Source organism: Musca autumnalis, unplaced genomic scaffold (genome assembly GCF_047663935.1).
Source record: "Musca autumnalis isolate F117 unplaced genomic scaffold, ASM4766393v1 scaffold_1, whole genome shotgun sequence".
Lineage (NCBI taxonomy): Eukaryota > Metazoa > Arthropoda > Insecta > Diptera > Muscidae > Musca > Musca autumnalis.
The window spans coordinates 148,232,763-148,257,684 of NW_027411644.1; the positions used below are offsets into that span (position 1 = coordinate 148,232,763).

At 35.3% G+C, this 24,922-nt stretch overlaps 1 protein-coding gene across 2 annotated transcripts in view; it reads left to right on the forward strand.

Moving 5' to 3' along the window:
• Positions 1–24,663, forward strand: part of grsm (probable aminopeptidase NPEPL1 granny smith protein) — a 64,335-nt gene extending 39,672 nt beyond the window's left edge. For both annotated transcript variants that reach the window (XM_073958120.1, XM_073958121.1), the window contains exons 5-6: positions 23,995–24,105; positions 24,320–24,663. In XM_073958120.1, coding sequence (XP_073814221.1) covers positions 23,995–24,105; positions 24,320–24,451 — 243 coding nt within the window. In that variant the 3' untranslated portion in view covers positions 24,452–24,663. The remainder of the gene's footprint in view (positions 1–23,994; positions 24,106–24,319) is intronic.
• The last annotated feature ends 259 nt before the right edge of the window (positions 24,664–24,922 follow it).

The window sequence follows — 24,922 nt, forward strand, 5'->3', positions numbered from 1 at the left end:
ATCTGCCGATTCGGTCCAAAATTTGGTTTTCGTAATATATTGTCCAAACTTAGTTCAAGTTCAAAGATGGATTATATCGGTCCACTCCTTCCGGTACCTCCCCCACAAAAGTTCGAAAATGTTCGGAAAATTTGTGCGTACGATAACTCTTGAAGGGAGTAACCGATTTGGTCCATACTTTGCACACTATGCAATTTCTACCAGACTTGGATGAGGTTCCAATATGGACTCAATCGGTAAACTCCTTCGAGTACCTCCCACACAAAATTTCGGAAAAGATATAGGTCAGGTTCGAATATGGACTATATTTGTCCACTCCATCCCGTACCTTCCACACAAAATTTTGGATAAGTTCACTTTAAGACCAGCTATTGAATCACTTTGATTTTTGTTGAAGCAACTTACATTCGCTGCCTCAATTACGATAGTAAAAGTTGTTTCAGGGGCAAGTCCATACTTCTTGAGAAAACAGCCCGAAGGGTGTAAAATTTTTTTTTTGAAAAAAGTGTTTCAGTTTACCCAGGCTGAGGGTATATCTCTGTCGGCAAAGCCGACTGATACTTTTTTACTTGTTTATTTTTAAAAGATATACACCATTATTTGCCAACCTGCTGGCAATCTAGAAGACAGCTAGTTTACATTACTTTATAATGGGCTATACCCAAATTTTTCACAGAGAAAGATACCTTAACTGGTGGTATGACTTTGGAGGGTGGTGTCTTGATTTTGGATGACCAATAGGGATTTGGGTTTTCCCGGTTTTTATCGTTCCCGGGAAACGGGAATCAAAAAATCGCCATTCCCGGGAATCCGGGATTTCCCGGGAAATTTTTAAACACGAGAGTGGATCAATATTTCCGTGATTTTTTATACTCCCATAGTAACTTATATGAAATAATATTTTCAGAGAGTTGCGGGCTCAAAAATGGATGACACGTTTTCGCTCTATCGATTAACAACGAAAAAATATGGAAAATGCACCGTGTTGCTCGGATTTTGCCCACACTGACCATTTTCAATATTCAAAGATAATGAAATCGCTCTATGGAAAGTGATTTGGCTCAAAAAATAAAGTTATTGATCAGAAATTCCAATTTTATGGATCTCGAAAATCTTATGTTTTATCCTTATGCTTAAGATTGCTTGAAACAAGAAAGAAAGTATCAGTCAGCTCAGGCTCGGACCTAAAGAAAAAAAGCAAACACAATGCTTCTGACGTTTCTAGGGGCTTTTTAAGTTTTTGAGTCAATTTCTGAGGAAGTATGGATTAGAGGTGGGCGATTGTCGTGTTTCGTGGCACTAGAAAACACGACACAGCAAATCTAAAGGGTTTAGTACTTAGTCGTCGCTAAAGTGGTGTTGTTGTTTATGTGCGTATTTGTTGTTGTGTCGTGTTTTCTAGAGCCACGAACACGACAATCGCCCACCTCTAGTATGGATTTGCCCCGAAAAAGAAAATACCGCACACAAAACATGTTGCCAAACATTTAAAAGAGAGAGTGTGGGAGATTTCACCCTTCGACGGTTATCATACGTACTACACAATGTAGTTGGTATCGGCAGGCTTTTTTGAGATTTTGTGCCTTTACCTCAGGAAGAGTGGACTTGCCCTCCCAACAAAAGTTGCGCCGTCGTAAGCGGGCCTTCAAGTAGAATTTATTGGAAAGAATTTTGAAACGATTCGAGATGAGCTGTTAAACTACACTTTTCCTAAATTTTGTGTTGGTGCTACCCGAAGGGCTGGACCGATATAATCCATATTCCAACCTGATACATGACTAGATGAAATAATACGATATGCAAAGTTAGAACCAATCAGAAACTTCCTGCAGGAGTTATCTTGCCAATTTTCCATTTTAGTTGTTGCCGTCAAGGTTTCTTGGACCTTCATTATCTCAGGAAGTATGGACTTGTTCCCGAAAAAATTGTACCGTCGTAAAGGGGCCCGTAATGACAAATTGCTGAAAAAAATTCAAATCGATCCGAGAGGAGCTCTAAAACTTCACTTTTTCCGATTTTCTTGTGGAACCTTATTACAATATGCAAAATTATGACCGATTCGGTTATTCCCTCCGAGAGTTATCGTGAGCACCATTTTAGTGATAATTGTTGAACTTTTGTGGTCCATTTTCGAACTTAAACTAAGTTTGTAAAATCTATTCGAATTCTGATTCTATGGTGTAAAAGTGACGGGCATAGTTTATTCATTAATTCAATATTAGTTGTGATAAATGTGAAAAGATATTTCCCGATTTCCCGGGAAATATGATTTTGTTTCCCGGGAAAATCCCGTAACCAAAAAACCGAGAATTCCCGGGAATTCCCGGTGCGGGATTTCCCTACCCAAAACCCTAATGACCAAGCTCTTTGCTGTGTTGATGAATTTGATGAAATGGCTGAGTCTGATCGAACTGATATTTACGAAGTTACGGAACAGCAATCCATTTCCATTACAAGAGTTGGTATTATGACAACTCCATTTCCATTTAGGACGCCGCCAATCCTGCTTTTGGTCTTTACAACCCCCGTTGTACACTTGAAAATCATTCATTCCCAAGGTATTATAAGTAGACAGCGGAATTTTATGCAATCCCTATTTTTGGTCCGATTCATGTCAAATTTTGGGACAGGGCTTATTTTTGGCTTCTGATTACATTGCAATTTGCATATGCACAATTTATGCATTTTACATATTTTCTTATGCAACAAATATTTCAATAATAGGTACAAAAATGTTTGTGTGTACAATTTTTCTGTTTAAAATTTCTTCTTCTTCAGACAAGTCAATAAAATAGCGAAATGTATAACCACAGCCACAACCTTCAAAATACCGAAAATCGGGAGGTATCGTTCTATTGGGGCTATACGAAGGCCTGAACCTAAACCGACAAATTTAAGGTGGACAGTTTTTTACCCCCAAGGAAGACTTAATACCAAATTTCAGCCATTTCGGAGGGATATTGAGGGCACAACCTTCAAAATACCAGAAATCCGGAGGTACCGTTCTATGGGGGCTATATGAAGACATGTACCTATACCGACAAATTTCAGGTGAAAAGTTTTATACCCCCAAGGAAGACTTAATACCAAATTTCAGCCATTTCGGAGGGATATTAAGGGCACAACCTTCAAAATACCGAAAATCGGGAGGTACCATTCTATGGGGGCTATATGAAGACGTGGACCTATGCCGACAAATTTCAGGTGGAATGTTTTATATCCCCAACGAAGACTAAATACCAATTTTCAGTAATTTCGGTGGGATATTGAGGCTACAACTTTCAAAATACCGAATATCGGTAGGTACTGTTCTATGGGGGCTATATGAAGACGTGGACTTATGCGGATAGATTTCAGTTGTAAAGTTGCATACCCCTAACGAAGACTTAATACCAAATTTCAGCCATTTCGGTGGGATATTTAGACCACAAATCCTTGAATATATTTTTGCATATGGTTTTGCATATGCTCATTTTATGCAGATATGTAAAAATATGTCAAAATATGCACGATATGCAAAAATTTCTAGGCCTAATTCGTTTTATTTTGTTATAAAACGAGTTTCTGTCTACTCAGATTTTCTCTACGACCATCCTAACCATATATGCATTTGCATAGGATTCCGCTGTCTAATTATAAGTCAGGAGGACCGAAAAACTATTTTTTACAAAAGTATTAGTTTTCAATTAATTGTATTGACATTATTAAAATAATGGTGAGATATATATCGTACCTTTTCCATTGAAGTTCCATTTACACTTACAATGTGCTTTGGGTTTTAATGCTATTTTGGCAGAATTATGGTCAAAATCAAGATAAAAAATCAATTTGAAATATTTTTCCATTACGATAACTTTTGACTCATTTTACGGAAATAATAACTTACTAGCATCGTTTTCGTTTAAACTTATTTTCATTTGTGTTTTTTGTTATGTTAATCAGTTTCCTTTTTCCCCCAACACAAACATCATCTACTCTTCTATTATTTTTAACGTTTTATGGTATGAAAATCATAAAAGCAATTTGAAGTTTTATTTTTATGACTTTTGCAGGTCGTCGGAATGTTTACTGGCAGCTTCTCTTTGTATCTATTGGTGTTGTTTGTGTTTGCCTTAATCTCAGTATTACCCAGAGCTTCTTGCAGCTACATTTCGAACTGATAATATTTGGATTGTCTCGTAGCAATTTTCTCATCACAAAAACTTGTTGTTTTGTTTTGTTTTCTTTTTTTTTGTTATATCGTAATCTTATTTCGGTTTATTGCTTTGAAAAAATATTAGCAAACAGTGGTCCGCCAAAGTAGGTTGAAAGGAGTGTATTTTGGGGAAAATAACCGCGAAACATGTCGCAAGATGGTGGAACTGGTGCCGAAACGGTTGTAGAATGTAGATTATTCCACTTTTTGACCACTAATTTGATGGTTTACAACAAATTTATTCAAATTTTTCCAATTTTCTAAAGAGGCAAAATAGTTAATTGACTGCAGAGTGGATCCAGTCATTGGCCAAAAATAAAAAAAAAATAATGTAAAATTTTTGTTAAAACATCTGGCAATTTTGAAAGCTTTGACATGGACCGTTTTAAAAATATATTTGTTTTTGTTTCATCTAGCGTTTCTTTTCCAAAAGTCGGAACATTTGATTAATATTTTTTGTAGTTAGTACAACTTACATTTTACGTGCAAGTAAGTATATTAAGAATAAAGTAATAGCTTAGTTTTTTTTAAATAGCGATTTTACGTCTTGTGGAATTCCAGTTAGCTGCATGTTTTCTTAGTGTATTTTGTAATGCCAATTCGATCATATTCTAAAAAATTTAACCTAAGGTTTTAGTCATGATGTCCACTAGTGCCACCTCGGGAATAATTTTCCAATGTAGGTCATTGGTTTAAGACTATCCAGTATTAATATGAACTGCCATCTCGCAGACTAAGGCTGTCCTATAATATGGTTTCAAAGGATATATTAGGGTATAACTCTGTTATCTGACCACGTACATTAATATAATTGGCAACAATGGAACGGCCAAGAATTATTCTTCCAAATATGACTTACGTGGGCGGTATATGTTCACGAGGAAAAACGCTATAAGATTTTTTTAAAAGAATTTACCAATTTTCAAACGAAAATATCAGTCTTTTTAAGCCGCTAAATTGTTGGGTTTTTATGTTGTTTTGGAGATTGTTTTGTTTCCCCAAGCCTATTTTTGCATCATTAGATAATCTCTAGGTTTGTTAATGACATTTTGTATTACCATCATAAAACAATTCATACCTTATACCCCTTCCAGAAAGGATATATTTTTGGCCATTTTCTCCATACAAGCGGATGCACTGTGCACTGTAGATTTGAAAAAATATTAGCAAACAGTGGTCCGCCAAAGTAGGTTGAAAGGAGTATATTTTTTTGGGGTATTTTCATATAATATTGGATTGTTATATAATTCGCGTTGATTATATAAATTATACGTTTTTGTAGCAAAGAAATAATTCATAAAACTATATATTAGTCTTGTGATTTAAAGTTCTTGGACTTATAATACATTACATTATTGCCCTGTACTCGTAGCTTTCGAATACATTTTTATAGGGGTTTCAAAGCCGTCTCATTTAATTTTATCTCAATATAATTTGAAATCATTTTAGTTCTATAACCTCAATTTGCAGGAATGATACTGTTTTTCGTCTGCTGCTGACAAGAAAAAGTGTCGACACAATTTTTATGAGAAATTTAAAACACATTAAAAGAATTTTACGACTTTGGTTGGTTGTAGCTGTTGGTGTTTGTTTACTGGCATCTTACAAGTGAACTGTTTTGTCAGTTCAGTCTTGAACTGGATAATGTTTTTCTCATCTGGACGAAATATTAGGTATATGTACGTATGTATATTGTAGTATCTAACTTCTTGTGTACGAAATTAATGTTGACCTTTTGTCAAGGGTAATGTCGTCCTAGCTGGATCTAATTAAATCGGAGATATAAAATGTCCATTAATTATTAAATTTTAATTTGTTATTTTAGCCCTTTGGAGAGATGGTTTTTTGGAAATTCAATTTCCTTCACTTCCTTTTCAAGTATGCTGGGAATTGAAACGAAGAGTGTTTTATCACTCTTGCTGTTCCGTTTGTCTTCTTATAACTGTCTAAATGCTTAAGATTTAACAGTTATATGAGAATAATATTATTTTATAATGCTATATTAGTCCATTATACGTTCTTTGATCTTACACACTTTTTTGATTTCTATATTGAAACGAAGATTTCATTTATCGAAACAATGGAGTGTGGACCATAAAATGTTGAAAAAAAACTCTTACAAATTTTTTAACCTCAATTTTTTCCGAATTATACAAGAAAGATATGAAGTGTTTAAATTTTATTATATTTTGCTTCATATGTTTGGAGTAAACTTAGTCATTCATTTGCATTCAAATCCAATTTATATAAGAATTATACAAAGAAAACAAAATAAAGTCAAAAATCCAAGTAAAAAATTTGGCTCATTTGAATAGAACCCCCCTTTAAAACTTGGGAATACAGAAAGATTGTATTAGAATATCGATGCATATTCACTCTATATTGAAAACGAAGTATTTTCACAAATATTCAGTAAAGGTATATCCCTTCTGATTAAGGATACACCCGTATATCCTGCATTGGCAAGGATTCTTTAAATAATCAAGTGTAATGCCTAACAAGGCTTAACTTTTTCTTTCAACAACTAGAGTCGTATATTTTACACATAAGTCATTCCCATACATTTTAGAGAATACTTACCACTGTATAATATGGCTGCTCCTTCAGGATATCCGCATTTACAGGTCGCAATTTTTCTGTCCGTCTGTCCATCTTAACGTTGTAATATTAACGTTGTAAAGGTCGCAATTTTCATCGGATCGTCGTCACCAAATAGGGTGTTGATGGGGGTGCCGAAGGGGAAGACGCCTATTGATTTTGGTGCGGATAATATTTAGGTGTCGGAATAGGCAAAAAACTTATTTGGGGGAAAAGCCAACGTTTTAATTCAAAGCGAGTATCTCCGCTTTTATAAGGGTTATACCAAAAGCAAAACCTAGCAATGAAAGTAGAAAATGTAATCTTTACAACTATGTAAAATAGGTTGAAGTAATAAGTGGTCAAACAACGGAGATATCGCAGTAGTCGGTAATACATTCCATTTTTCATATTTTTTTGTAATCACGCTACTGGTCGTAACTTTGATCCGATCGTTACGAAATTTTGGGGATTAATGGGAGTCCCAGAGGGAAAGAATCCTTCTAAGTTTGGCGATCGTCGGATAATATTCTTGGGTCGGATTGGGCAAACATATGTGGAGAAATTTCAAAGTTTTATTTTTATGCGAATATCGTCGCGCCTAGTAGGGGTGATCCAGAATAATTTGGCGACATCCCAATTTTCTATTTTTTTACTTGAATTGTAATGAGGAATAAATATTCCAGGTTTGGTTGGGTGCATTTCAACAAAAGTGATCTATATTGCAGAAGACATTTTGAGCTTTAAATTGGTCGCAATTGCGTTGCCAAAAGTAAAATACTAGAAATGTAGAAAAAGACGCTCAGGTATTCAATTTCTGGTCGCAATGAGAAAAAAACTCATGAGGAGAAAAATTCCAAATTTTATTCTTTTGCGTATATCTCGCTTTTAGTAGTTGTATTGCAAAAGGAAAGCCTGTCAATGGAAGAAGATTATGCAAAATATGTTTTCGAAATTGGTCCCAATTGTGTAGCCGAAATTGGTGAAATGGTGTTGAATATACTCCAAGGCGAGAGCTTCATAATGAATCTGAATAATCTGAATTTTAAATTAGTACAAAATGTGATGTATTGATGGTAAAATATCACAGTTATTCCGAGTTTTATTAGATATCCCAATATTAACATTTTGAAGTTTTTATTTAAATCACAAATACCTCTGCATCTATTTGGTGTTTTAAAGACATGTAAACTTCAAATCAAGAAGACCAGCAAAGCTTTCAATCAGTACCAAGTAGATTATTGACAGCAAAATTATTAATAATTAATTTTATATTTGACTATAAAATTATTTATTAATTTTGTAATAGGTAAAAACTTTCAATAAACCAGTGCAAACATATGCTCAGGGGTTGTGGTCGGCCCGTCCCGACTATAGCCTTTGCTCACTTCTTCCTTACTAAATTACGTGGAATAAAATGAAAGTATTTAAACTGTTCATGTTTTTTTTGTTTTTTTTTTTTTACTGCAAAAACAAACACCCATTTCACCTTACAATCAAAGGTAAATGTTTGAATGAACAAGAAGTCCGTTAAATTACTCCCTCTTTTCGAAAATAAAACGAGATTCGTGTTGAATTCTACTACCAGATGATAGCTTTTTCCAAAGGATCAGAATGAAATTTCTGAAAACAAGTGATGGGCAATGTATGCGATGGCTGAACTCGCCCGAACCTGCAATCCAATGTACGACGTACACCCACATTTACGTTCACTTCAGTTATTCACTTTCGTTGAAATGGAGTGAGGACCATTAACGGAACGTGAACACGTACAATATTGGTTTACAGTACTTTGATGACGTCGTCCGATGTATGGATGGTTGGTTAGTTGGCTGGTCATATGGTTGGGCGCTCTTGTCTGGTGGTCTGGATGTAGTCGTCGTTTTCTTCATGGGATTCGCTTGAATTGTTACCAGTTGGATGATGGCCTTTGATTGGTTGTGTTTGAATGTTTTTGTCCACTTGCTTTTGCCCATTTCATTTGTTTTTCTTTGTGTATTTTTTTCACAAGCAGCCGGACAGGACAAGTGCAGCATCCATTCTTTACATTGTAAATCGCTTGTAGTTTTATACGCATCACAAATTGTTCACGCTAGATATGATGATGGGGTGTTGTTGTAGGTTTAGATTATCCGCTTTGTCTTGCAAAATTCGTCAGGTAGTCAGTCATCCAAAGAAGAACTTAGCGAGGAGAATTGACAGAGGTAGGTTGACGCCATTAGTAGTTCACTTAATTTGCCTAGTTCTTCTGATAGATAGCATTGTGTGTTTCTGAAAATTAGCTGAAATAAAAAGAACATTGAAATGTGATTGAAATTTTATTATTCTTGTTGACAGTTCTTTGCAGGACAATTTCTTTACATTTTTTCATGCTTTTTTTCTTAGCAACAATATCAATTACTAAATAGCTTGTAAGTAAGTATATTATAAAGGATAAAAATGCATATAGAAGAGTGAGGCCGTAATTTAGGGAATTATTAGAATGTAATGCAACGTTTACATAGGGAGCAAATTTGCATTTTTTTATTTTTAACGAAGGCAACAAAATCCTACAATTAGGTAATTTAAACCAATGAGAAATACTGTAGGACACATGTATATGCGTTCGAACCCGTCATAACACATGAGAGATCAAAGCAGAAAAATCTTTGGACGGCGACTGCGACAGAAGATTTTTAAACCCTACTCAACTGCGTGGGGAGGGTACAATAAGTTAGATTTGGTTCAAAAGTTTCTAACATACCGAAATATCGGAGCTAGGCTCACTTTAAGATATACCGATCGACTTCTTTCTGTATTCTGAGTCAACTTAGACCATCTGTCCATCCGTCTGGCGGCCATTTTAAAGATAGCAATTTTTGAAATGTTGCATATAGTTGGGATTCTCACTAACAACGGTTGGTATGGAATTTGCCCAGAATTGACAAATTTCAACATAGTTTAAAAATTTTAAATGGAATTCGGAAAAATGTTACTCTATAAGACGTGATTCTGATCGGGTTTTAGGAAGAGATTATGAAGTCATAACTCTTGTTGTGGTTGTAACACCATAAGATATGATTGTATGTTCGTTTTCCTGCTCCATCTCGTGTTCTAGGATTATAGCTGCTTCAATTGTTAAAGTTAAAGTTTATTGAGACTCATAAAAATACGTACAATTTAGAGCATTTACAAGTGAACTTAAAATTATAATGTATTATTTTAATTTTAGTATTTTGGGTGTAGTAACAAATTGAAATTGTGGTAAAAGTAATATTTTAATTATTAATTATCATAACAATTGCTAAATTATGCTTGCTACCGGTATACACGATAATTTGTAGAGCTTTTTGTCTACAGATGTGTTCCTTAAAAACTACATTTAAATTCTTAACTTACAAACAAAAAAAAAAAAAAAAACAAAAAAAACAAAAAAAACGGAAAAAACTAACCTCTGTGTATACCAGGAGTAGTGGATGCATAAAAAGAACTGCCAGGAATGTTGTTTTGATCCACCAAAATACCAATGGGTGACAAATAATTTGTATTTTTGTATAACGTTCCCTTCAAAATTTTGGAGACCCTGTACAAATTTAAGAGTAAAATTTTGGGCGTAATCTGCTTCACAAAGCTACTGGAGTTAGTTGAGTAGTTTAGGTGGAGGGCGGTTTAAAAGGTGCAGTGTGTCGTGCGGGCCAGTACCGCATGCTGGGCAGATCTTTTGCTCGTTGTTATCAATCCTTGCACTATAAAAAATGTAGACCGCTGCACCATCCTGATCGTAGTTGAGCCAAAAATCCTCTGGTTTGTCGGTGATTGGGATGACTCTCATGGTAACACCCGGGTAAATACTGCAATGAGAGCATGCCATTTTGTTGCCGTATAGGAAGATTGTTCGACTCCTCATGCACCCTGTTGAAGTTCCCAGGGCGGCGTTCTTACAGGTTGGAATACTATTCCATCGCGTTATATTTATGTACCCGGACCACACTGGCGCCGCATAGCTTACCAGAGACCGACCTATCGCATTATATGTCGTTAACAAGGTTTCTTTTTCTGCACCCAAAGTGCAGCCGGCTAGGGACATGAGGATATTGTTCTTACATCTCAGTTTGTCGCAGATATTTGTGGCATGTGCGGACGACGTAAACATGCTGGCGAGTGTTATGCCTAGTATTTTGGGGTGGATAGTGGTCGAAATCCTGCTGTCATCTGCCAAGACATTCAACTCTGTGCTCATTGCTGCAGTTCATGTGGTGAACAGAGTGGCCGTAGATTTAGTGTCGGTTATTTGCGAGCAAATAGGAGATCAGCCTTTCACAAAGGATATCAGCGAAGGGACCCGAAGCCAAAATCTAACAATCATCCACATACGTAACGATATCAATGCCGTCTGGAGGGGGTGTAATACAGGAACGGTAGAGGTTAAACAGTTACAGAGATATCACCCCACCTTGGGGAACTCCCTGTTTCACTCTGCATACATATAATTGATTACCCAGCGTTTTAAACCTGGCCGGAGGATAGTGTGCTCAATGTCCTCAAACAGCGAGGAGAGCTTGGCAGGCTTTTGATTAGTCGAACGCCACCAACACTGTCCTATCGCACGGCATGTTCTGTTGAGTGCTCGACTAATATGGCTTCCAGCGTTATTGTAGTGCTATGCTGCTTACGGAACCCATGCTGATGATAGGCCACTGGATAGCTATTTCTGATGATGGGGAGTAATAAAGCCTCAAGAGTCTTTTCTACGGCCGACAAAAGCGATTCACCTTTGCTGGCATTCTTGTCATACTTCAGTAGCAGGACCCAGCCTGCCATTTTGGGGCACGATGTGGGTTGGTTGAGAACTTTCGCAGGATACTCAACTCTCGGCTCATCCAGCTGTTTCAGCAGTACCATGAATATAGCGTCAGGGCCTAACACTTTGGATTATTTAGCGTTTCTGATAGCATTTGCAACATCATCCATTGTTGCGCACCAGTTCGGATCAGTCAGCATAAAGTCGCCAAACGTGACTGAAGTCCTATCTTCTTTTTTTCAGGGTTCGAGAGTTAGTTAACTGTTGCCCACAATTTTCTAATTCCGGCTACAATGTCGTCACTCTTCACATTATCTAGCCATTTGTTCTGCTTGTGCTTACCGATCAACCTATTAACTTCCAGTGTTTACACCCTAATTATGGGGTCACAGGATTGGATTGACGAAGCTCATTTCACTAATTTTTCATGATTTATTTTACAAGAAATCTACCAAACTTTTTTAGAGGTTTTTTTTTCATCTGAATGTTACACCTTGAGCTTCATTCGGAATATTTTTTTATAACAGAATGTTCTTTATAGGATGGGTTGCAACACCAGGTCCAAACCAAGTTTTTTCCTCAGCATCGAAGAATGTTTAGCCAAATATTTAATAATATAAAATTCTAAGCCAATTGTAGGGAGGAGGAGGTAGAACAAATTTAACATTTTTGACATTTTGTGAAGCCATTTCAATGTACCAAGGAATATTCTCCATTGTTTCGCTGTACCAAAGTAATGTTAATTTCGTGTTGCTGTTGCATACACCTGTAGATTGTAATGTTGCAGGGGGAGTAATTGTGTGTTGTATTCATGTGAAATGTGGGAATTATTACGAAGAAAATACACAGCGTATAACCGCAACCTCGTTATGTGTATGTAGCAAGAGGACTAAACACATTGCAAACAACAAGGATGGGAGTAACAAAAGATGTAACTTTAACATGTTCTGTTGTTCTCCTTTTTTGTGTGGAGATTGTAAACAATACTTACATCCATATCCTGGATGGTGGGCTACTGGATTGTATTCCTTTAATGATTCCATATATTTTAGTGTTTTATGAATATGTACATTTGTGCGTATAAATAAACATATATTTATGTGTGTGTAGGTAGGTGTACAGTGTACACGTACACTGTGTTGTGTGCTAATATCCCTGTAGGAAATGTCAATAGTGAATCTATACTGACTTACTACTGACATTGTCAACAGTACTACTGACAAACTGTAGACAACTAATGTAATTTCCTATAGACATTTTGTATGAACGTGTCATTCGAAAGTCAGCACTGACAATGGAACTAGTATGTCAATAGTAAGTCAGTAGTTCCTGAGGAACCATGTGTTGACATTGGAGGTAGTGAGTCAGTATAGACATTGGAGGTAGTAAGTCAGTAGAGACATTGGAAGTAGTGAGTCAATAGAGACATTGGAGGTAGTGAGTCAATAGTACATAAAGGGTCATATGGAGACTTTGTACCAAATTGTCCACTACTATTAAGTTTTTTGGCCTATTTGGAACTTTTTATAGATTAAAAAACTATATAGCGAGTTTAATAAGACGATGAACTTATACTTTTGTTTAAATAGTTCATTTTATTAAAGAAAAACATATAATTATGAAAATACTAAAAAGTACAAATTGCATATTACAGTCTTTTTATCTTTATAAAGGGCTAAGCCCAAGATTCCACATAAGCACAAAATTAGTAAATAAAGCCAATGTTTTCAAGGCTGACTAACAAATAATAAAAAAAATCGTTTTCATTGTCAGAAATATCATCGCCTAAGAATTGGTGGTTCTTGGCCGTAAAAATTGGTGTGATTTATCTGATTAAAATATTTCTTCTTCTGCTGCACTTCTCTTTTTATTAGGCGATTCGCTGAATATTGATATAACATCTAAGAATTGAAAAGAATAAACATGTATAAATAAGCATAAATAAACAAAATGTCCTTAAATTTTCTTACATTACAGCCGTATAAACATTGCAAAAATCTCGCAATCAATTTTTGCCAAACAACCCTTTAACATTCTAACTCATTATTATGCCGTGTCCAAATATCAGATGTGAGTTGCGTTCATCATTTCCAGCGAGACAAGACAATATTCGTCGTCTTCTCTAAAGATTCCATAAAATGTCTAATAGTCGAAGTTTCACCACAAATGTTGTCAGCCGCCTCAGAACCTAATTTCCTTTGCTCATACTTGTTGTTATTAAAGTTATATATTTTATTGATTTTTCACAAAAACACATTATTTTATGCCAAACAATTACGAAAATGAAGAAAAAATAAGATGCTTCGTTGGGCTATCAGTTTTCACTATAAACAATGCTTCTTCTTATTAAGGTAAAAGTATCAATTGTTGACAACCTGTTGACAAAGTGTTGACTTTGTCACCATAATAGTAGACAAAGTGGTGACATGTCGACACATGTCCCCATGCTTCCTACAGGGATGTTACAGTATGTGCGGTGTATGCATGTTATTCATTCGTTGTTTTTGTTTTGTTTTACTTCTCGCTAAAACGGAAATGTAACAAGTACCATTTTCCTTCAGTTTGTCGGAGTAAAGGAAACGGAAATTGTATTCTTCGAGTAATGTTTATGTTGACTTTTAAGATAAATATTTAATAAAAATTGTTTTTGTTTTATATCCTTTCAATACGTTGTTTCCTTATCTTTGTTTTTGTTTCGTAGACACCGAAAGGTAACTGCAATCGTTCTTCCCGATTAAAAATGGTAAAGCAGCAGGTATCGACAATCTGCAGAATTCTACAAAAACTGACTCTGAACATTTCGCTGAAATACTTAGACCACTAATAAACAAAATCTAGGAAACAGAAATTATACTGTCAGAGTGGAAAGAGAGCGTTATTATAAAAATACCTAAGAAAGGGGACCTAAAACTTTGCAACAACTGGAGAGGCAAAGCCTTAACACCATCAATAGGCAAAATCTTCAACAGATTTATACTCACCCGCATACTTTATCCACTAGACAAATGCCTTCGCAAAGAACAATCAGGGTTCAGGCCTAACCGTTCCTGTGTGAACCAAATAATAGTCAGAGTTCGAAAATAAACAGTACACTAACATAGTGTACCGCTCCGAGAACAGTATCACTAAAATATTTTTAGCGTTAGTGTTCCGGAACACAAACACTAAAAAATATTTTAGTGATACTGTTCCGGAGCACAACGATAAACGTAGTGTACCACATTTTGGTACACTAAAAACGTTGGGTACCGCAGTCGGAACACTAAAAATCGTAGTGCTCCGCAGTCGGTGCACTAAAAATCGTAGTGCTCCGCAGTCGGAACACTAAAAATCGTAGTGTTCCGCAGTCGGAGCAATAAAAAATCTTTGTGTACCACATGTCGGAACACTAAAAAATAACGTAATGATAATGTACCACGCACGAGTTTATTATGATTTGCGAGGAAAATTAAATATTTATAATTTTTGAGATAAGTACAAATTAAGACATAAAAACTCAACTAAGTAGAAAATATGAAAAACATCGTAGTGTTCTGACTGTGGATACATGAGTTTATTATGATTTGTGAGGAAAATTAAATATTTTATAATTTTTTTTAATAAATACGAATTAAAAAATAAAATTTAATAGAACACGTGAAAAACGCCTGATTTGATTTTTGGACAATGGATCAATAAAAATCGTAGTGTTCGGCTGCGGAGCACTAAAAAACGTAGTGTTCCGACTGCCGGATCACTAAAAATCGTAGTGTTCCGACTGCCGGATCATTAAAAATCGTAGTGTTCCGACTGCAGGATCACTAAAAATTGTAGTGTTCCGACTGCCGGATCTCTAAAAATCGAAACAATGGAACAATAAAAATCGTAGTGTTCGGCTGCGGAGCACTAAAAATTTTAGTGTTCCGACTGCCGGATCACTAAAAATCGTAGCGCTGTTAATTATAATTTCTGAGGAAAACTAAGTATTTAATGGGTTGTGGGACGAGTAAAAATTAAAAATAAAAATTAATAAATAAAATGCAAGCGTTTTAAATTAGTTACAAACGTTGAGAGCTTTAGTAGAAAATTAGAAAAAAGTCATCATCATTAATTGATGAATATTATTTCTTGTACAAATGGCAACAGGTACAATTTCCCCAAAATAACAAGTGTCTTCAAACGTACAAGTTTACTTGGGAAAATCCACATACTTTCTTCAACTGCATTCACTGAGGAATTTTGTTTTTGATACAAAAAGTTACAGGTACAATTTCCGCAAACATTGTGTTGTTATCAATATTTTCCGTTCCTTATTTCTTTTGTTCACATTATGCACGTGGTACACTACGATTTTTAGTGATCCGGCAGTAGGAACACTACGATTTTTAGTGATCCGGCAGTCGGAACACTACGATTTTAAGTGCTCCGCAGCCGAACACTACGATTTTTTTGTTCCATTGTTTCGATTTTTAGAGATCCGGCAGTCGAAACACTACAATTTTTAGTGATCCGGCAGTCGGAACACTACGATTTTTAGTGCTCCGGCAGTCGGAACACTACGATTTTAAGTGCTCCGCAGCCGAACTCTACGATTTTTTTGTTCCATTGTTTCGATTTTTAGAGATCCGGCAGTCGAAACACTACGATTTTTAGTGATCCGGCAGTAGGAACACTACGATTTTTAGTGCTCCGACAGTCGGAACACTACGATTTTTAGTGCTCCGACAGACGGAACACTACGATTTTTATACCCTCCACCATAGGATGGGGGTATATTAAGTTTGTCACTACGTTTGTAACTACTCGAAATAATCATTGTAGACCCCACAAAGTATATATATTTTTGATCAGCGTGCAATTCTACATCGATATAGCCATGTCCGTCCGTCTGTCCGTCTGTCTGTCTGTCCGTCTGTCCGTCTGTCCGTCTGTGGAAATCACTCTAGCGTCCGAACGGATTGACGTAGGTTGATGAAATTTTGGGAAAATATGTTATATTTACGTAGGACTTTTGGTATTGAAAACGGGCTATGTAGGTCCACGCTTTCGTATAGCCCCCATACAAAATGACGCGTGACGCGTCGCCATTTGAAGGAATTTTTAAGATATTTGGCCCATTTTACCACCGAATTGATTGTAATTTGGTACTTTGTGTCTCCAGAGGCCAAAAAATATTCCTACCAAAGTTGGGTTATATAGGTCCACGTTTTGGTATAGCCCCCATATAAGGTCCCATATAAAGTACGCGTCATTTTAATATATTTTGAATGTATTAGACCCATTTGACCACAGAATTGGTTGTAATTTGGTATTTTGTGTCTTCAGAGGTCAGAAAACATTCCTACCAAAGTTGGGTTATATAGGTCCACGTTTTGGTATAGCCCCCATATAAGGCCCCTTATAAAGTACGCGTCATTTTAATATATTTTGAATGTATTTGACCCATTTGACCAATGAATCGGTTGCAACTTTGTATTTTGTGTTTCTAGAGGCTAAGAAACATTTCTACCATAAAATGTTTATATAGGTCCACGTTTTGATATAGCCCCCATAATACAATATCTCCCGATTTTCGATATTTTGAACGTTTTAGCCTCATTATCACACCGAGATGGCTGAAATTTGGTATTTAGTCTTCTTTAGGCGTATAAAACTTTCCCCCAGAAATTTGTAGGTATAGGTCCACGCCATCATATAGCCCCCATAGACCGGTACCTTCCGAATTTCGGTATTTTGAAGGTTGTGGCAACATTAATCCACCGAAATGGCTGAAATTTGTGGTGGAGGGTATAAAAAGTTCGGCCCGACCGAACTTAACGCTTTTCTTACTTGTTAGTACTCCATTGTCCAAAAACCAAATCAGATGTTTTTCACATTTTCTTTTAATTTTTATTTATTAAAAATATATATATATATATATATATATATATATATATATATATATATATATATATATATATATATATAATATTTAATTTCCTCAGAAGTCATAATAAATTAATGTATGGTTCATTACCTTATAGTTTCAAAACGTGGTACAAAACGATTTTTAGTGCTCCGGCACGACGATTTTGTGCTTCATTCCACAAAAACTAAATAATGTTTTTTCATAATTTTGACCAAATTTCGCAATGTGTTCAACTAATGTAAACATACATGGATGTAAAAGTTTATCTTAATTTTTATTTGATCAAATTTAACCAAATATTTAATTTTCCTAAGAAAATATAATACCTTTATTATTTTTTAGTGTTCCAACACGTGTGCACTATGATTTTTAGTGATCCGGCAGTCGGAACACTAAAATTTTTAGTGCTCCGCAGTCGGAGCACTAAAATTTTTAGTTCTCCGCAGTCGAAGCACTACGATTTTTAGTGCTCCGGCAGTCGGAACACTAAAATTTTTAGTGCTCCGCAGTCGGAACACTACGATTATCGTTGTGTTCCGGTACAGTATCACTAAAATATTTTTTAGTGTTTGTGTTCCGGAGCGGTACACTATCGTAGTGTACCTATCCACCTTGGTACGGTACAGAACGGTACGGTACGATACCATAGTGTTTATTTTCGAACACTGATAATAGTGTACAAATAATAATCGAGCAGTCCAACGAGTTCAACACTTCATTGTATTTAACCTTCGTCAATTTTGGAAAAGCATTCGGCGTTCTTATGTAACAAATAAAAAGGACATATATATATATATATATATATATATATATATATATATATATATATATATTCGGCGTTCTAAATAGAAGTAAAATCTGGTATCTTAAAAAATAAAATTTTGCAGGAGAGATAAAAAAACAATAATATTTGATACATCGGTGTTTTGGTAAAAGTTTAAATGCACTTATTAGGAATTTTTTTGCTGGTCAGGATGGGAAAATGCTTTACGCATCTGGTGATGTCGTCACAATCGCTGTATGCCGGTATAGAGTCTTTCTCCGGCTAAAACCCACCGTCTTTCACCCCGGGGATTGAGACACCTAGGCACCGCTTTCGCATTACATCGAGTTGGATCCCCTAATTGGGTTTCGTGCGTCTAGTTTTTGTCTACGTCCAGACCTTGCATTAGCTCTTTAAAAGCTCGCATCAATGTATTTTTCGCAGTACGTTTTCTGTAAAGATCTTTATTGTTTCCCAACATCTTTCATTTTGCAACATTTTGGGAACAATATTTCCATAAGTCAGCTCTCCAACCTTTGCTTCCACTTGAGAAAAGTATGTTCAGCGTTGTCAAACTCTTCTTCCTCTTCGTAGATGCAGTACGGAGTTCTACATTTCCTCATGCAGTACGCGCTGGGAACTGCAACATGATGCCTTCTCATGTATTCAGCGGGCCATCCATTATAATATACCCCCTATTATATGGTAATCAGGGAAAATGGTTCCTCCCTACATGCGTTAGGCATTTTCGTCATATTCGCTTTATTTTATTCATTTGTATATTTTACTTTGACACCATTCAATTTTATAGCACAAACCATTTTGTTGAAATTGTTACTTATTTATGTATTGCCTCTTTTAGTAACGGACCACAACAACAAGTTTGTCACAATCATTTGCAATGCATATTTTAATTTACAAAATATGTATGTACTATCATATCGTACACACCCACCCAACCCTTAAACAACCCATCCACGTTCACACAAATGAGACAGATTCTATTTGCGAAAATTGCATTTGCCGATATATTGTATCATTCAGTGCGGGAAATTGAGGAGAGGAGGTTCGAAGGACGATCGACGATGGCATACTATCACTTTGCCTCAATCAATTATGTTGACAAACATTTCTGTTGACATATTTCAAAATTACCAAACATAAATTGATTGCTAACTAAATAATATTTTGACATTTTGAATTCAAATTGCCTGCTTCACTGACTGGCTGGGCTGGCTGTGGGTATGTGCTAGTTTGTTTGTTTGTGTTGATTAACATTTGCGATTGAGATCAAAGTGTTTGTGATATCATCCAGCACAGACATATGTACATACATACTTATACTTTAAAACAGCGATACGCAAAAAGGACTCTAACTAACGCATATACATTTTTTATACTTGCCATGTTCAGTATATTGTATACGGTACAATAAAATCATTTTTAAACTTAGGTATAAGGACTATAGACCATATGGACGGATCCATAATTATTGGTTTATGGCTGCTTTGTGGACTTTAGGATAAAGCACTTTTACACGTCGATTTTTTATTTATGTATGTGAGGGAATTTCAGAAGGAGGATGATTTGAACTTAAAGTCGATTCAGTGTGGACAATTGGAGTTGTAGAAAGGACATCTTCCTCTTCAATTAGATTCATTAACGACAATTGCAAGTGCAGTCACAAATTGAGGAACTATGGTAGGTTCTAAAGGCGTGCATTGATGGACCCTGCAAGCAAAAACGATCGCGGAAGTGGCTTAGGCGTGTCGTCCAGGACGATGAAAAAAGTCGCGGCGATAGTCGCGGAAGTCACCCTGAAGTGACCTCCGTTGTGAAGAAATGAACCACGCCGGCGTGAAGTCTTGGAAGTCACTCCAGGGACACTTCTTGGAGATCATTTCCGCGATAGTTCTCGGAAGTAAAAAAAAATCAATTTATATTTTATTTTTATTTAGTATATTTTTAGTACGCTCTTTTAGCGAATTTATTCTTTGGAATTTCCGCCTACATTAATTTTGTCATTTTTAAAATGTGATGTTGTTTTGTTGCCTTCAGAGTGCAAAGCGAGTATGCTTACCACTGCACCACCGTCTCATATAATCATCAGATTGCAAAATGTTCTATATTTGTTCAAAATGTGTTGAATCATTAAATAAATGTAAACAATCGCCTTGGAAGTCACTCAAAAGTCACTGCGAAGTGTCGGCATACGCGATAAAAGGTAATCATAATGCTATAGAAATTGTTTGTGTAATTCACCAACGATCTTCCTTGGCGTGACTCCGGACTGACGTCTTAGGCGAGGGAGTGAGAAACTCACTTCCAAACGCTGGCAGGGGAACTGTTTGTATGAAAAAAAAATACAACAGATACATTACCAGTGACTGTTGGTATAAAAGAGAGAATAAGTGTAATAGTTATGTTATGATTTTGTGTGTGCGAACCCTCTACCATAACAGAGAGAAACAGTTGGGTGTTTTCCCAGCAAACCAAATGTCGGATGTCCGACACGTCTGAACAATTTCGGAGGCAAAATCGTTCAGATTTCGTTCCGATTTCTAAACGAACGAAATAGATTTTGTACCGATTTCGTTCCGATATCGGAACGAATGTCGGAAATAAATTTCCCTTTCGAATTTCCCAAGTATTTTCTTCAGAATTCGTTCGGATATCGGACCGAAATCCATCCGATTTCGCTCCGACATTTCGTTCCGAAATTATGTTAACACTTCATACAACTTTCGTTAAGATATCGTTACGATATCGTTCCGATTTTGTAAGCAAGTAAGATCAGGGGCCTAATTATGTGATTCGATATCGAGTAGTTTCGAACCGAGTACCCCAAGTTGGGATGACAACATTCGTTATCGAGTAAAACCAACAAAATGGAAGATTTCTTAATGTCTTTTTGTATAAAATGTAAAAATTGTTGTTTGTTGTCGGTTTGTAAAAGAAAAATAAAATTAGTAAAAACATTTTTTAACACAAAATAACAAGAAAAATTGAGAAAAGTCCTTTGCAATCGTTTGAGAAATAGTAATAAAATTAGAATAAAAAAATTTATACAAATTTATGCATTCATTATCCAAAATTTACTTTTTACAGTCTTTAAAAATAATTTAAAAAAAGTAAGCATTTCGCAAAAAATATTTTAATATTAATAGCCTTTTTTTATAGGTGAACAACATATAATAGAATACATCATACATTGTTTACCAAAGGAAAGACTCTCTCAGAGAGGCTAAGCAAAAACCCACTAAATTCTCTCTCATTTATTTTGAGAGAGAACTATGAAGGCAGATGTATTAGCAATCTGTTACAACAATGACAAAAAGGTTTTGTAAACATAGATAACTGTCTTATTTTCTTAGCACTACTTCATTCCGAAATTATTATTGAATGTATCATTCAACAAATTCCACAAATATTTACATTTTTTCATTCATAATTTTTGGGTTTTAGTTTTTGTTTTAAAATAAGCACATTTTTGGGCGTCTACCTTCATAATATCACCTGAAGATTGACTGATCGATTACCGGTTACCATCGAAAAAATCGATAACATGGCTTGAACGTTTTCGACCGAGTTTTGTCATGCCGTTTTTTTATCGTGTCAAAAAAGTATTCACGAGCAAATTCTCGATCGAATCGAGTCACGTAATAACTGTGGTACTACAGAAATTTTTTTCGCAATATGGAAGTAAACACTCCAAAACAACAAAAACAAAGATTGTTTATTCCAAATTTGTATTTACCATTAGACGAGAAGGAGTCAAAGTAGAGATTTGTTTACTGTGTTATTAATAGAGTTGAGTGCGCAGTATTTTGTGATAATTTCTGGGTTATAAAATCGCAATAAGTAAAAATGTAAAGGAAAAACTCAAATATGGAGAAGAAAGACGAATGATAATAGGTTCATTTTTCAAAAAGAACAGAAGAAAAATTCAGTCTAAGAACAATGTTATCAACATATTTCTTGAACACTCTTAAATTCTTACATTTTGTTTCAATAGTAAAATTGTTCTGGACCGAAATAATTTTGATCGCTTGTGGTCGATGTTAGAAAAAAATCAAAATTACTTTGATGTGTATACTTTAATAAAAAAATAATTTCAAGGTGCGATTCGTTGCGATAAATGATGCACAATTTTTTCAGGCTAAATCAAATTCCGAAATATTTCATATTCGGCCATAGAACGGTACCTCCCGATTTTCGGTATTTTAAAGGTTGTGGTCTCAATATCACACCAAATTGGCTGACATTTTTTATTTAGTCTTTATTGGGAGTATAAAACTTTCCGTCTGAAGATTGTAGGTACAGGTCCACGTCTTCATATAGCCCCCATTTAATGAATGGTACCTCTCGGTTTCCGGTATTTCGAAGGTTGTGGCCTCAATATCCCACCTAAATGACTGAAATTTGGTATTTAGTCTTCGTTGGGGGTATAAAGCTTTCTACCTGAAATTTGTCTGTATAGGTCCACGTCTTCATATAGATCCCATAGAACGGTACCTCCCGATTTTCGGTATTTTGAAGTCTGTGGCCTCAATATCACACCAAATGGGCTGAAATTTGTTATTTAGACTTTTTTGGGAGTATAAAATTTTCTATCTGAAAATTGTCGGTCAACGTCTTGCTCCGATTTTCGGTATTTTGAGGGTTTTGGTACAATCGAAATGGCTGAAATTTGATACTCAGTCTTCGTTGGGGTATAAAACTTTCGTTAGAATTACAAAACTTTCCTCCAGACATTTTTTGGTACAGATCAACGTTTTATACAGCCTCCATATATGCTGTCGATTTTTTTTTCTAAAAATACAAAACATTATTACAGGTACAAAAAAATCAGATCGTATAGGTGCACGTTTTGGTAATATCACCCATATAAGAGTATCCCCATTTACGTTTTTTTGAAGATTTTGTCTGTATAGGTCCACGTCTTCATATAGATCCCATAGAACGGTACCTCCCGATTTTCGGTATTTTGAAGGCTGTGGCCTCAATATCACACCAAATGGGCTGAAATTTGTTATTTAGACTTTTTTGGGAGTATAAAATTTTCTATCTGAAAATTGTCGGTCAACGTCTTGCTCCGATTTTCGGTATTTTGAGGGTTTTGGTACAATCGAAATGGCTGAAATTTGATACTCAGTCTTCGTTGGGGTATAAAACTTTCGTTAGAATTACAAAACTTTCCTCCAGACATTTTTTGGTACAGATCAACGTTTTATACAGCCTCCATATATGCTGTCGATTTTTTTTTCTAAAAATACAAAACATTATTACAGGTACAAAAAAATCAGATCGTATAGGTGCACGTTTTGGTAATATCACCCATATAAGAGTATCCCCATTTAAGTTTTTTTGAAGATTTTAGTCAAATTTTTGGACCGAATTAGTTGTTAATTGGTTGTAAATTGTTTTAATTGTGTTCTCGGAAGATAGACAACTTGTAAAAAACAATTTCGTTTATTTCGAGGGCTTTTTGTCAAATGTTCGAACCAATATTGCTGTAACTTAATATTTATTTTGTGTTGCCAAAGAATACAAAAGATAAATTCAGAAAATTGTAAATATTAGTCCATGTTTTGGAAAGAACAACGATGACGCCCCATAAGAGCTCATTTAAAGGGAGTATTATAAGTTAAGATATTCTGTTCCTACAAGGAATAGGAGGAAGAGTTTACTACATACATACCTTCATTAACGAAAGGACGCTAATTGTTCCTTTTTACTTCAATACAATACAATTTTTTTATGATTAACAACACTTTTTCTTGTATTTTCAGGATCGTAGCAATGCTCAATCGTCATGTGCTGGTTTATTCGTAGGTGCTAACTTGGGCTTCGACTATCCAGGTGTATGGATGCACGTAGACATGGCCACTCCAGTACATTGTGTAAGTAGAAACCCATAGACTATAGCATATAAAAAATATATATATTAAAACTCGGTTGGTTGATTGTGATCTAGCGAAATCTCTATTCGATTAAATTCCAACATTAAGCCTGACTAAACAAAACGAAAACTCAATTTCAATCCTAAAAAACTATCACACAAAAACTTTTAATATAAATTGCCATTATATTTTTGTATTTATTTTAAATTTTTAGGGTGAACGTGCCACTGGTTACGGCGTAGCATTGCTTCTTACCTTGTTTGGCAGCCACACCAATTGTAAAATGTTGCAGTCAATTGCTTGCAGTGACTCTGAGCCACCATCGAAACGCATTTGCCGCGATTAAAGCAATGAATGAATAAATTGCTATGGAACTGCCATTGTGACCATTATCGTTTCCCACAACAGTCTTCAACGTTATTATTTTTCATTTAATATTGATTTTAATGTTTTTTTTTCCATTTTGCAGAATAACTTTGGTAAATTTTGAATTTACAAATACACACATTTTTTGGTGTTGATCAAAAATATAAATAAAAAAATTATTGAATTTGAAAATATTTGTTCACAAATTATACTAAGATATTTAGTGGGAGGTGCGAAATTCCAAAATTCGAGGCAAATATAAGTATAAGGTAGTGGTATCAAGTGGTATCAACTGAACAATAAATAAGCAGACACTTGTTTCTCTACTCTTATTGCTATTCTTGAGTGATAAAATGTAGACATTAGACTGGTTTTAACTCAAAGGGAAAAATCGATGTCGGATATTTTTATGCGGCACCCCCTAACATATTCGGCATGTGTTAACATATAC